Source organism: Lonchura striata, chromosome Z (genome assembly GCF_046129695.1).
Source record: "Lonchura striata isolate bLonStr1 chromosome Z, bLonStr1.mat, whole genome shotgun sequence".
NCBI lineage: Eukaryota > Metazoa > Chordata > Aves > Passeriformes > Estrildidae > Lonchura > Lonchura striata.
Window position 1 is genome coordinate 29685122 of NC_134642.1, and position 15255 is coordinate 29700376.

At 36.4% G+C, this 15255-nt stretch overlaps 1 protein-coding gene across 3 annotated transcripts in view; it reads left to right on the top strand.

Annotated features, from left to right (window-relative positions):
- The window catches only part of ERCC8 (ERCC excision repair 8, CSA ubiquitin ligase complex subunit), a 29317-nt gene that overhangs the window by 2797 nt on the left and 11265 nt on the right, over window positions 1-15255 (top strand). The window contains exons 1-7 of one of the 3 annotated variants that reach the window (XM_021534349.1): window positions 3499-5258; window positions 7470-7593; window positions 8819-8900; window positions 9556-9624; window positions 11934-12000; window positions 13248-13351; window positions 14373-14497. In XM_021534349.1, the coding sequence (XP_021390024.1) occupies window positions 8864-8900; window positions 9556-9624; window positions 11934-12000; window positions 13248-13351; window positions 14373-14497 (402 nt within the window). In that variant the 5' untranslated portion in view covers window positions 3499-5258; window positions 7470-7593; window positions 8819-8863. Of the gene's footprint in view, window positions 1-3498; window positions 5259-7469; window positions 7594-8818; window positions 8901-9555; window positions 9625-11933; window positions 12001-13247; window positions 13352-14372; window positions 14498-15255 lie in introns of those variants that run through there. The other 2 variants (XM_021534347.1, XM_021534348.1) reach the window with 2 other exon arrangements.

A 15255-nucleotide genomic window follows, 5' to 3' on the forward strand; every position in this document is an offset into this window, starting at 1 on the left:
TGCTGTAGAAATATTCCCTGTATTCCCCAAATATATATAATACATATACTTGAGTAAATGCACTTTTAAGAAGGATTATTATGCAATTATTTGCATAATCCTGTTCAGCTGTTTGGAAAAAAAAAATCTAATACCTATTTGCAGTTGTTTGTTTTATTTCCCCTCTCTCTCTTTCCAGCTTTACTAGTAGCTATTTTTAGTTCATCAGGTGTACAGCAGGTACAGAAGTGATTTGTACAAAACTTCTTAAGAATATGTTTGAATGAAGACAGATGTGCTACTGAAAAATGGGATGTGTCTTTCTAAAGAATAGGATACTACCGTTCTGTATGTAATCTTCATAAATTTCCATTATAGACATTAAGCCTTCTAGCAAAAGCTGTTTTTTCCTTTATTTGGATAAAGGCTTGTATAGTAGGCTAGAACTTCACCTGAGACTCACAGTAAGAGATACTCTAATTCATAATAGATTGGTAGCTGCATTTTCCCCTTACTTTTTCCAAGTCTACAAATTATTTGAGATCTAAGAGTCAGAGGCTTCATGAGTCAGCTATACAAGAACAGAACAGATTTGTAACAATAAAAGGCCTTAACAATATCTTGGATCATAATAAAGAAAAAGGCTAACAGAACATAGCTAATAGAACAAGTGTTGATGGCTGGGCTTCTTGCACAAAATTATTTTAAATTGTAGCTAAGAACATATAATGACTATAAAGCTCCAAATCTCAAAACTGAAATTAATTCTGAAACAGATGCAGCAAATTGAAGAAATTCATGTGAAGAAGGCACAATGAAAAAGCTGTCAAATCTGTGCTAAAGTCAGGCTATTGTTAACTTCAGTTAGGTCAATAGAAATACTTCATCCTTGAAAATTCTGTTTAGGAGGATGGTTAGTTGGTTATCTCTTTCTTGAGTAGGTGTTAATTTGAATAGATGTGTCTTTTATTTCTTGCCACTCAAGGCATACAATTTGTTAGTAGAATTTGATTTTGTGTGACACTGCTCTAAATGACAGGCCTATGATGTTATTGCTTAAATAACCTTAGTAGGTTTCTTGCCGCAATTATTTATTCATAGTATTCGTGAAGCTTCCTAGTATGTTTTAAATACTTACTAGCTAATTAGCTACAGTTTATATATATCTTCAGATATTTGGAATATTATTCAGAGTTTCTGACTTAATAAGTGAATTTATACTGCAGAAACTCCTGCCTATGCTCTGTCTAGCTCTTTGAAGGATATAGTACTGACATCTTGTGAAAGTTTGCCTGTGTTCCAAGATTGCGCAGCAGAGCACAGGTCTGGTATCCAAGTTGCTTAAAGAATATCTTGCTAAAGGCCTTTTAAAGCTGTTTCTTAATACACCCTGAACTGGGCTTGCTGATGATCCAGTCATATAGAACAACAAAAGAGGTAAAAATCACAAAAGACTGTGATTTACCCTTTGATTTACCATCTTGAATAGAGGGCCACTGCTGCAAATACAAAAATAAAACCTTTCCTGTTTTCCTGGGAGTCAGCACAATGAGCTTTATCTGGTTTCATATGATTCATGCTGACCTGTGACAAAAAATGGCATTTGAGGGTAAACAAACAGTACCTATTTCTAGATAATATGCAGATAATGCTTATCTTTAAGGTAGTCTCTACTACTCAAAATATGTCTAGGAAGAATGAATTACAGTGACCTATTATCCATAGAATTAATTCTGTATTTGTCTTTGGTAGAAAATGCTGGGATAATTTGATTAATGGGTGAAAATACTTCATATGGAATGAACTGGGAACTGTGTACATCCTGAGACATTAAACTAGGCTGAACGGCATGTAGCCACTACTCAGCTTAGCCAGATCAAAGGTGATTTCTGCGGAGCTGCTCAAGAGTTCGTTAGTTCATTCCTCAGCCCTGTGGATTATGGGAGAATTGATTTTCTCTTGCAGAGTTGATTACCGTCTGGTATCGTACACTTATAGTTAATGAACCTAGATAATTAGTTCCATGGGTTTAGATTTTTCTGCACATTGCATAGAAATGCCTCCCCAGGAGTAAGCTCACTCTGAGTCAAGCTTGATTTCCTGGCTCTGCAGGTACTGAAGATTTTTAGCTTGCCATGGTTTAACTCCAGCCAGCAACCAAGTTCTGCAGAGGTGCTTGCTCACTCCCCTACCAGTGGGATCAGGGTGAGAACTGGAAGGGTAAAATCTAGAAAACTCCTGGGTTGAGATAGTTTTATAGAGAAAGCAAAAGCTGCAAACACAAGCAGACCAAGAAATTAATTCACTTCTTCAGCCATCTCCAGGAAAGCAGAGCCCCATCATGCATAATGGTTACTTGGGAAGACAAATGCCATCATTCCAAATGTGTCTCCTCCTCTTTCCTTGTTGCCTCCAGCTTTATATACTGAGCTTGATGTCACATGGTCTGGAATATCTCTTTGGTCAGCTGGGGTCACCTGTCCTGGCTGTGTCTCCTCCCAGCCTCCCAGGCACTCTCAGTCCCCTCATCAGCATGTCAGTATGAAAGCAAAAAAGGCCTTAGCTCCCTGTAAACCCTGCTCAGCAGCAACAAAAGCATCTCTGTGTTACTAACTCTGTTCAGCACAAATCTGAAACTTATCCCATGCTAGGCACTATGAAAAAAATTGATTCTACTCCAGCCAAAACTAGCACACATCCATCAAAAATAGAGGCATAAAATTTGTTCACTTTTAGTGCCAGAGTAACATGCAATTCTCGGATATGCCTCAGAGTTGGAGAAGCAATGCAGAAGTCATTAAACTAAGCTCTAAAGTTGCTCAGTATCTCTTGCTTAGTATTGTTAGTGCTGGCTTCAGGCTAACTCTCCTTAAAAGTGTCTTTTTTGCTTTGTAGCAACCCAAGTGAGCAGAAAGGTCTATTAGCTCAGATGAAATCAGAACTATAGATGTCATGTGAAAAGAGAAGATTTCCTCAGCCCCTAGTGTTGGATTAGTCTGTCGGTGCCCTGGGAAAGCTGAGTCCTTTGTGTCCAACCAGCCCTTCAGCACTCTGTTTCAGGACTGAACAGTCCTGCTGGATCAGAGGATGGTTCAACTGACGTGTTCAGGGACATACACCAACAGCAAGAGACCCCCTCAGTGGGGTTTCCTACTTTATCCAAGTATATTACCTACTTCCAGTGAGTGCCAGTGTCCATGAAGGACTAACTTGAACTATGGAATAACAGTCTTTATTAATAAAAGAGAATTATGACAGTTTAAGGTTTGAGGCCTGCCAGTGATTGTTTCTCACTGTAAAAACATGTTCAGACCAATATACAGACAAGATGTAATCCCTAGTAAAACACATATAGAGTAAGATTCTTACCAACAGGCATTCCTTTGGGGAAGAAGACAGATCACTTTGTTGGCTTATCCCAGAAGTTACGATGGAATCTTCCCTAACTTCACAGTTTTTGACTTACTTCTATACTGTTCCTTATGTTTAGTTGGAGCTTGAGGTATTACACCTTTATGACTAAATGGTGTAAAATTATCTCCCTTTGCTCTTAAAGATACAGTCAGTGAAATGCAGAGCATGTGCTCAGTGAGGGGCAGTCTTGCCTGGAGGTGGGTAACTTGAGGTTAGCTCAGTTGTTTAGATCATGGTGCTAGTAATGCCAGGGTTGTGGGTTTGGTTCCTATGTGGGCCATTCACTTAAGAGTTGGACTTGATCATCCTTGTGTCTGCCTTCCAACTGAGAATATTCTGTGATTCTGGACTTTGGGATGGAGGTCTGTGTTAAATGATAATGAACCAAGTTCATCCAAGGAGAGTGATTTCACCACAGTTGCTGGTTCAACAGAAAGACATCTTATGTCTCCCTGGGGGACAGGTGCTATGTGGTTTATCAGATAAAAAGTACCCCTCCCTGCAGGGATTTCAACAGTGCCTGGCCATGGTGTCTTGGCTACACCCCCCATTTCATCCCCCTTAGCAGCTGCTTGAGGTTGCAGGCTGTTTGTATGGGCAGTCATTGTGGAATAGCTTTTAGTCATGCTGACCACATTCCATCCAGAAGAAGCAACTGCACTTGACCCTATAATTCCCATATCATTATAATTTCTGTTAGGATGTGAATATAGCTTCTCAGTTTCCTCCCATTGCAACCCCAGCCATCTTTCCACATAATCCACCCATGACTAGTCACTCAAACTTCACAATATCCAAATAGAATTTAAGAATGTTTCACACTTTTATTATAGAGTGCAGATCATCTAATACATTTCTAGTGTGTGGTTATCTGGTATTATTGAGGGTAGCCAATAGGCTAATTGTTTCATAATTATCCAAACCTTAACATACAATATGATTATTAGATTACCATCAACAACATAACAACAGGGTGAAGACTGTTGAGAATTCTGGTAGCTTTTAGTGACCATCCAAAAAGGGTGTCCCGCCACTTTATTCACATACTCCATCACGTGATTTATTTCTTCTGTATCATGATGGACAGTAAACAAAGTCTGTTGTTCATTTTTTTTGCATTTGTTTTCAACAAGCAGCTCAGGTCTTCATGGTATAACAGTTTCTTTAGCAGCATGAGGTTCATACCAATGGGAGTAGGCTGCAATCTTGAATCAGAGTATAATTAGATTCTAGTATTTTAATAGGATACGTAAGAGCTGAATAATTTAAATCACATTCCATAACGTTGGCAAAGTTACAGCACAAATATGAGAGTGATTACTTGTGTCTACAGCAATGTTGTCCACAAATACAAAATCACAAGAGGGTCTCATAAAAGCTCATCCTTTACCAATATACACAGTTTCCAAGTTTTCATTAAGATGAATCTCAAAATGAGAAATATTTTGCTCAGTGTCATGACAAATGCCTTGGGTTTTGGTGTTGTTATGTTCAAAAACTTACCCTTGTTGCCCTCATGCAATGTGCATATTGGCATCAGTAGTCTTCTATTTATTTCCATCTTTTCAGGCCCATACTCTATGCTTCAGAGGATGAGTATAGTTCTGTTGTGGTTTAATCCTAATGCAAGGACTGGGTATATATCATACAGTGAAAGCATTACGTATTGTAAACACAAAAGCTGTTGCTGTGCTGCTGATAGGATCATAGGTAAAATTGACTAAGTACCAGCAGAACTGGAATTTCTTTGCAATTCACTTGTATTATCCCAAATTACCTCTCAAATTTCAATGAGTAATGGTTTCTTCGCCTTCCCTTGTGATTGTAGCTGTCATCAGTGCATCCACAGCTGAGCTTGTATAGAAGTAAGTGGTAAAGAAACTTTGGTTTGTGCTATGCTAAGTGTGTCTGTGATCAATTGATGGTCTTTCATCAACACCTTCCCACTGAAGTCATATATCCATCTGACACCATTGATTAGTTCCAAAAGCAAAGATCCTTGAGAATGTTTCAGTTTATTTATTGTGACTAGTTTTGTTCCTTAGTAAGTCAGTCTTGCTGTTTAGAACTCCCCATCCTGTTCCCAGGATACCAGTCACATCCTTCCTGGTTTGTCTGGAGGAAATGAGGGTTTGTTTATGCAGCCATGCTGTCCATCATGGGTAAGAGGTTTTCAGGAGCAGTAAGCGAGCTGATTGGATTGTGGGAACTTTATTCTGCATCAAGAGTTCAACTTATTTGAGAGTCTGTGTTGAGTTAAATATCTTTTACTGTTGACCTATATTCTTGACTAAGGAGGAACCAATGTTATAAGTGTGAGGAGACAGTTTGATAGATGGCTGAGGCTGAGTTGTTAAAAATGGCACTTCAGCACTTTTGAATTGAAAGCCCTCTTTCAGTTGAGAATTTAGGTCTGTTCAAAGACAAATCACAACTGTTGGATGGGATATTTTAAAGGTATGCCAACACATGTTTAGGAAAGCAAGTATGTATGGTTTTCTGCCTTCAGCCTAGTTGACTACACTTTGTTTACAACAGTGTGTAAGACTGTTATTTTGAATTCAGCATCCTATAGAGATGATTTCTTTTAATTCCCTTCAGAGGTGAAGGGTGTTGATTTTCATTCTCCTTTGTAATGATCCACTTCTGCCTTTAAAAGGTAGTTATGCAGTGCTGCTGTAGACAGATTTAGGCCAGGCATAGGTACACTGAGAGGTGCATACTCTTTCTATACATGGCAGTACTGAAAATCTACATCTCTGTTTGCATAATGATACCCCTGCAATAGTTACTGCTTGTAGAGGCCAGGACATTTGATAGAACAATGCAAAGATAGGAGCTAAAATAATGAAATCTCATTAACCCTTTTCTAGCTGCAGTTTTGTCATAAGTACTGCATGCATTTATCTGGGATGGAGTTAATTTTCTTTGTGGTAGTTTGTAGTACATTTTGGACTTGTTACCAGTCTTGATAGCACACTTGTGTTTTAGTGAGTCCGGAAGAGTGCTTGATAGTGTCAAGCCGTTCACCATTTGTCACTGCCCCTTCATGGGGTGGACGGTTCCTCAGGGGGAAACAGCTGCAACACCTGACCCACATTGACCAGAGACATACTGATATTCCATACTGTAAAATGTTATGTGCAGCAGTCTAAGCCTATGGTAAGGGGTTACTTTTGCATCACTTCACTGGCTGGAGGTATGTTTTGTTTGTTTTTTTCCTTGATTTATAGGGTTTGTTTTGATTTATTCCCTTTCACTTGCTAAAATATATTTATCTCAATTCCAACTTTTCACACCTTCATCATTTGTGTGTTCTTCCTCATCCAATTGCAGAGGGTAGAGTAAGCAAGTGGCTGGTTTTGGGCCCCTGAAGCTGGATCCATGTGCATCCAGCTCGGATATGAGTCATTTACCAGGTATTTGAATGACATATATTATTCAGAGCCTGGTCAGTTGAGTCTGTATCCTGGAGCTGTCAAGATTGGCTCTGCTGTCTGTTGTTTCTGCCACAGTTAATTATTAATTCTCTTGCAGTATCTAAATATCCACAGTTCAGTTGAAAGTTTCCTATTGTTCTTTCTCTTTGATTTTTGAATGCAAATATAAATGACTCTCAGTAACATAGCCTGCTTCTCTCTTGTGATTTTGTCAGACAGGAATTGCCAATAACTATGTAGCTGTAATTATTCAGTAATACTAATGATTTTTTTAACTGTCTATGTGATTGTATTTTTCAGAGAATCCATTTCTAAGAAGCATAAATGGTTTGTAGCATTAGGCCATCACATTTAATATAAGATCTCTAAACATTGTAACTTAAATATTTCAAAAGACAGTGTCTTGAGATATGCTACAGTTACCATATTTTTAAAAGATAATGATCTGTAGTTTCTTGAAATGAAGACTCTTCAAAGTAATGAATATTAGTTGAATGAAAATCAAGCCAGCAAAAATACAGTTCTTGTAAAACTCAGGACAAATTAAGAAAAATGTTTACGTTTTCAACTCATCATCAAATACTATAAGATGGTTATCAAAACTCTAACCAGTTGCAATATTTTCATTGATTTTAGGAGTCATCCTGATGTACATAAATTCAGTGTGGAGACAGTCCAGTGGTATCCTCATGACACTGGCATATTTACATCGAGCTCATTTGATAAAACCTTGAAAATATGGGATACAAACACTTTACAAGTAAGTGAGCTTCTACAGATTGCAACCTTCTTTGTGTATGTTACTTATTGTGTATCTGAAGTTCTCACACAGGTGAAGAGGACTGTGCATCTTGAAGATGATAACAGCCACCTGTTAGAACTGTGGGTGCAGGAGCAGGGTGGTGTCATGGTGGTCCAGGCACTTGTGTACATCTTGCTGTGTACCTGCCCATTTCTGAAGACCTGAATGTCTTAAACTGCAGGAGAGCTTGGAACCCTTGGGACAGTTCTTTCTGCTTTTGCTGTGAACAGGAATACAGCTAGTTGAATTTTTGTTGGGTAAACTTGTCCAGCAAGGTCTAGTCTGCAGTACATTCTTGGGGGATTGTTCAGTCTAATGGCAGTAGCTACTTATTTTTAATAACCAGTGTCTAATAACCAGCACTTTTGAAGGACTGATAGTCGTGGCATACAGGATCCAGGTCCAGATTTCTGCTGTTACAAGTATTATAAACACCATTGCTAAAAATCAGTAGAGAATGAGAAAAACTATTAAAATCATGCTAACCAATGTAACTGACATTAATAAGGTAAACAGATTATTTAGGAATTTATGTTGCTTTGATTCAGTAATCCTTACAACTTGTGTTGAACTATGAATTCATGACTGCTGTTTGTCCTGTTCCCTTTGAACATTTACATTGATTCATAATGTCATTGATGCGTAAATGTTCATAGGGATCCAGAATTTACATTGATACTATTTGACTGCTGCTTCACAGATGGTGAAATAATTTTTTGAAAAGAGGTCTTTCATTCTAGGGCCTTAGTAGGGAACAAATCTATAACTTGTTTGGTTTGGGAGTTTTTTAGTGGGTTTTTTTTGTTGGTTTTTTTTTTTTTTTTTAATATATAGCTATGTTTGCAGTTGCTAAATCTTCTCATAAACAATTAGTGTTCCGGGTAGTTAGATAGTTTTGTGACCATCTCTTGAGAGACAATTTCCATTCATGCTTCTCCTTTGTCAGTTTTCTTGGTCTGTCTTTTTGATCATCTCTGATCTCTGGTGCTGTTCTGCTGTTGGAAACAGGCTTACTCTGTGATGTTTGTGCCATTTGGCTTCTAACCAGGCGAGTTATTATTACTATGTAAATAGTAATATTTGTATTAATCTTACTTGTAGCTGTTACTTGAAAAATAATGGTGAGCATCTACATTCTGTTAATATACTTGCATTTTAATTAATTTAATATTTTTATTATCAGCCTGCAGATATATTTCACTTTGAAGGGACAGTCTATAGCCATCACATGTCTCCAGTTGCTACAAAGCATTGCTTAATAGCAGGTATGTGTCTGTTTTTAAGAAACAGATAGATATATATAGATAAGGATTATTATAAAAATAAGCAAGTAATATTTCAATTGGGTTTTTCCTCCTACTCTGTCTTATTCTTACATAAATAAGTCTTGATAAGATGTAGGTTTACTGGCCCATTAAAATACTGTCCATTAGTTGGATGATGTCATTGAGGGTATCATATCTGTTCTTCTGAAATAATGCATCAATCTGTTCTCCTTACAGATAAAATTCTTAGCTGTAATTAGATTCTCTCATTACATGAGTTATAATTTAAAAGTTATTAGATCCAAATATAGTAAATTGTGTAAATAGATCTGTGTACTGCTTACATGTGCACAATTTAACTATGTTCAGCAAAAAAATGTTTGAGGAGGTATTTTTAAGTTTCCCAAGTATGATGCTGTTTACTTCCAGTTTCTAAATTTTGTTTGTTACATGGTAAATTTGTTTGGACTAAAAATGTAAATCTATTAACAGAAGCATTAAGCATGAAGCATCATATTAATAGAAGCATTGCTCTGACTGAATGAGCAGTTCTGCAGCTAGCATTTTTCTTCTATTTTTTTGTCATTGCTAAGATTTTTTGTTGTTCTTTCAGATGGTGGGGGTTTTTTAGCTGTCTTTGTTTCTCTTGTTACAGTTGGTACCAAAAGCCCCAAAGTACAGCTCTGTGACTTGAAGTCTGGATCCAGTTCTCACATTCTTCAGGGTACTTTTTAGTCTGAAACATAAATGTTAAACAATAACTACTTTGAGTAAAAACAAGTCCTGTTAAGAAACATGGTATACAATGTATTCTTTGTCAGTAACATGACTAATTTATTTGTATCCAGTTGTGAAAGTTACACAGTGGCAAGAGATTCTTCTGGGTGTTTTTCCACAGCTAAATGAATTGCAGAATACAAACATTAATTAATGGGCATTTACTACCAATGTTTGGGCATTTTCGTGCTCTAATCAATACTGATTACTATTTATGATATGGTTAAATGTAGTCATTGGTTTGGGGGTGTTATGGACTGGTCAACAAGTGATGTTTTACTTGGTCTTTAAAAAAGATGACTAAGTAAAACAAGAGAAACTCCCCACTACCCCCCAGAAAAGAAACCAAAACAAAAAGAAAATTTCACTGCTTTTAAGAAAGTATCCCATAGAGGTATTTGAATGGATTTGTTTAAAAGTTTCTGATTTCTGTAGAACAAGCTTTCTGTAGAAGGATATTACCAAATCCTTTGCATTTTCCTAGTTCAGTTAAATGTAAGGTTTTATTGTTCCATAATCCATTATTTCTGGCACTCAATGAGAATTTGCCTTTGGTGGCCCTTTTCTAATGTGTACTTTCTGGAATGTCAGTATATATACACATGCTCAAGAGAAGGCAATCATGACGCAAATCTTCATGCTTCAACTGTAGAGAAGCATTAACTCAGCCACAGCAATGTGCAAATGCGGCTTTATTTCTTCACTAGCCAGCTAAATCTCAAAGGAGCATAGGTGATTTTTTTGTGATGCAGAGATTAAGCCATTAAACTTCAACAAACTGAATTGGCTACAACAGGCATATCATGTTTTGTTCCTAGAACCAAGAGCTCCAGACAGGGCAGTGACAAAAATTGTTCTCTAAAGATCCTGTTTGATTTTATCGGGGCTTCCTAATTTTGACACAAGAGTTAATGCTTTCCAGGCACAAGCTCTGTTGTATCTTTGTATACAACCTGTAATAGCCTGTTACCTCAAGCGCAATATTGGAGGATTAAATGGAAGGAGAATATGTTATTGATTAGGCATAATCTAGTAATTCTTTGTAGAACTGAAGCAATCAGTAGTGTCATATGGTCAATCAGACCATATGTATAAATATTTTCACACAGGCTAGCTCTAGCAGCTGAAATGGAGGTATATGTATGGCTGTAGTTTAATTAATGGATCCAAATAAATCTGTGTGCTCTGAACCTTCTTGTATCCTGTAGTACCTGTATCTTGGAGGTTTTTCCTATTATCCTGATCATCACAGTGCTTTGATTAATTCAGGTAATGGGAAAGCACCTACTAGAAGATGCACCAGGGACAAGGTGGTTCACAGCACCTCTAAACTGTGTTAGCAAAAATGTATTTTATGATTTAGTTTATTTTTCAGCAATATGTTTCTGTTATGGCATGAGACATTATTGAGTCCAGCTCTTAACCCAGCATTGCCAAATCCACCACTGAATTATGTTTTTAAGTGGCGCATCTATACATCTTCTGCATATCTCCGTGGGTAATGGTTCAACCACTGCCCTGGTCAACCTCTTCCTACCAGAATTTTATTTTGAAAATATGGAAATTATTTCTAATACTCAATCAAAATCTCTACTGGTGCAACTTGAGGCCACTTCCTCTCCTGTATGTTGCTTGAGAGACTGACCCCCATCTGGCTACAGCTTTTTCCAGGTGGTTTTAGAGAGCTGTAAGGTCCCCTCAAATTTCCTTTTCTCCAGACTAAAAACCCCCAGCTCCCTTAGCTGTTCCTTGCAGGGCCTGTGTTCAACACCCTTCATTAACTTCATTGATACTTTAATAGTTAAGGGAAAAAGTACTTCAAATTCAGGATAAAACTCTTAGAGGATAAAATGAGTAAAGCTTTAATTGTAAGGTAGATATAATTTAAATTTAACATCATTAAAGTATTTCAAGAAAAATAAATGGAAAGTTCCTTTTATGTATGAAAATACCAGTGCTGCACAAAAAGCTGTGACTGAGCTGTAATGTATTTTGCATAGGTAAAACCATCTTTATTATCAAAAATTATACATATGAAATACTGTGTACATCACTTTCTGCTCACTGCAGTCCCACTCAAGGAAAAAGGAGAAATAACTACGGTTCCAAAATAATAGTTTCACAAAATTTAAATTGATGTTACAATTCAAATTATTATTCTGGCTTGGTGAATCCTGTACAATTAAATATTTGCTTTTACTTTCATTTATTTACACAAAATGGTGTGTATAATAAACTTTTTCATGTAAATCTTAGGTCACAGACAAGAAGTATTGGCAGTGTCTTGGTCCCCACGTCACGAATACATATTGGCAACAGGAAGGTAAGGATGTTTCTGAACTGTTAAATGCAGTGGAATATTGGTCAGGAAAAATTTTATACATTCTTTAGGCAGACTTACTTCAATTCAAATGCACTTCTTGAGTTAATTCTCTTCATTGACTTTTACTTGTTTGTAATTTTGTAGCTTTTCCCTAGCAAAATGAAACCTGAAGAGTTGTCAACAAATTATGCTTATTTTATACTAAGTTTGTACAGAGTTTTGAAACACTAACTCTAACTACTGGTATAAGAAAACAGTAGAATATTAAGGAGACACTTTCTACTGTTTATTAGTGTGTGCATTGCTAATCCATATTGTAGTAAAGTAAAACATGTCACGCTCAAATTACTATTCCAGTAATTACACTTACTTATGTCAAAAAGAATAACTTGGGTAGCTTAGCTAATGTAACTATTCAAGCAATTGTAATTCAGTGGATATGGATTGTGTGTTAATATCCCTGGGCTTTTCTTGTTTTCTGTTCAGACATTTTTAATGTAAAAAATCATCCTGGCTATTCTGTAACTCCTATGTATATTAGCTTTTGATTATAGTGTGACATTTCTTGCTTTTTAGATGCAATGTTGTTGTTTTTTTCTTTTGCAGAGAAGATTAGCTATTTCATGAGTTTAGTGGAATGGCTGTTTTATAAGTTTAGTGAAGTTACCAGATTTGCAAACCTTTGGTTTCTGAAGTCAAGCTTCTGAAGGGCTTATTAAAGTTGGAAAATATTTTAACAGTGTGTTGTTTAGGGTTGCTTTGTTTGTTTGTTTGTGATTTTTTTTGTTGTTTGTCTTGTAGCAAATGAAAAATTGTTTGCTTGTAGACAGCTTGTGCACCAGTCATACAATAGATACGTGATATCAAAAGCTCAGATTCTCAGACCACTATTACAGACAATGCCGAAGTCTGTAGCTACAGTTTAGGCAACAGAAGAATTAGCAGGTTTATTCATCCAAGCTCTCTGTGTATGCAAGGGTTTTACATTGTAATCAAATAGACAAGTTTATTGTATTACAGATGAAGATTCACTCTTAGGTCCTCATAGTGTGCCAGCTAGTCATTAATACATGTAAATAGAAGTCTGAAATCTGCCTTAAAATATTTTTAATGGAATTCTGTTGACTTGAGTGTGCCCACATGATGAGTGCTTCAGAATAGTTGCTGTACCAAGGTGAGTGCCAAAGACAGTTCCTGAACTGTAGTGCACTCAATTTCCCTAATTGTAGCAAATCTGCTTTTCCTAGTGCTGATGGTAGAGTAAAATTATGGGATGTGAGGAGAGCTTCTGGATGTCTGAGTACACTTGATCAGTACAATGGAGAAAAGTCCAAAGCATCTTCTGAGACAGGTAATACAAAATATAACTGGTGGTAGTTCATATGTAACTAGAGTCATTCTTATATTTCATTAATATTTTAAATACTAAGACCAGCAAGGGGAGTAGTGATAATCCAGTTGTTATTTAGTACATAACAGAGGTCGTTCAACTTTGTTCAGTTACTTCTGTTACAGAGTCGGTGTTTGTTGTTTGGGACCTTGTTTAGAGGGATTGCCTTAACAACAGTGATGTTTCTATTCTAAATGGCTTTCCTCTAAAAAGGAATATTCTGTTGTCTTTTTTGTGAGTGAGTGGAAAAACTCATTTATACTGTGGATTAGCCCTTATATAAATATAAAATTGATTGAAATGAAAAAAATTATTGAGAGGAAGATTTTCTAAAGAAGCTAGCACTTGGTCAAAAAAGAAGAAATACTGTTTAATGAAAAATAAAATTTGATGTAACTCCAAAGATAACTAGTGCCATTTCATACATTCCTTTGAAAAGTATGTTGACTTGTTTGATCTTTTCAACTTTACTTCTGTTAGAAAGGTTCAAGATGATGTTTTAGTTATCTAAGATCAATTTTATAGGGTTTTTAATTTATGTAAATGTATATGAACTAAACCAATAGCAGGTAATAATTGTTTTCCAATAAAATCTTTAAAAAGCAGTTCACACTTCTACCTAAAGGTACGTCTAAATTAGGTACTACAGTATCCTACAGGGTGACATCCTAACTGCTTCAGAGCTGACCAAAAGCTACAGCATGTTGTTGAGGGTGTTGTCCAAATGCCTCTGGAACACTGACAGGCTAGGGACATCAACAACTGGATGATAGATTGAACAGAACTGGCTTTTGAACTGCACCCTGAGGAGCACTGCTGGTGGCTGTTAGCTGTCCAGATGCTTTTATAAACAAAAATTTAAATTATTTCTAACTGAATGTTACCATTTAAACAGCACTTCCAGTGTTCCACATTGAAGTAAAAATGCATATAAAGTAGTAACTCTTATCTAGAAACTTAAGACAGCTCTTTTTCCTGACAGCAAACACTGCTCACAATGGGAGAGTTAATGGTTTATGCTATACAAATGATGGACTTCACCTGCTAACTATTGGTACAGATGATCGGATGCGACTCTGGAATAGCTCCACTGGAGAAAACACCTTAGTAAGTTTTCAAGGAATTTCACTTGCATTTTTACTTTCATTTAATTTCAACAGATTTGTAATTCCTGCAGTTGTCAGTAGAACTTGGATTTCATTTTCCTAAATGAAGTAGCTGCTCAATTTCATCACTAGATTTGGTGAACATTTTTTTCCAGATTTCTTTTCTTCTACTTATTGTAAAGAAAAAGAATATGAAGAAGCCTAATCTACTTAGAGATTGAATATGGTAACTCTAATTTTATGAATTTGAGAGTTTAGCTATAAAAATTTCATACAGTAATAAAAACTTGAATAAGCAGTGACTGTTGGTAGAAAGTTTTGGGTTTTTTGAAACTATTAGTTGCCCATGTACTATCCATAGGGCAGTTGACCATAGATGAGAGTTTCACTGGCTGCCTGGCTTTCCTGTAAATCTCTTTTGTGGAATCTCTCCTGTGGAGTTGCATGGCAGTGTTAAAAATATCTATTCATCCATCTTTCCAGATTTGTGTTGGAATTACACAGCAGCAGGAATGAGGGGTGGGAAATGTATTAAACCTCTACTGCTATTGCAGTCTTTTCAATGGCTTGTGGATTTTTTTGTGCTGAAGGTTCTTGTTTTAATTTTCTGTTCAGTAAAGAAAATAGTTTTTCTTTGTTTATTTTGAAAGAAGAACAAACTAGGTAAGTCAGTGTCTGTGGAATTTTAGTCAGCTGTTATTATGGTCTGTCATTGCTATCAGGAAAGAAAGAAATTTTGGTGTACCTCAGAAATCTTTA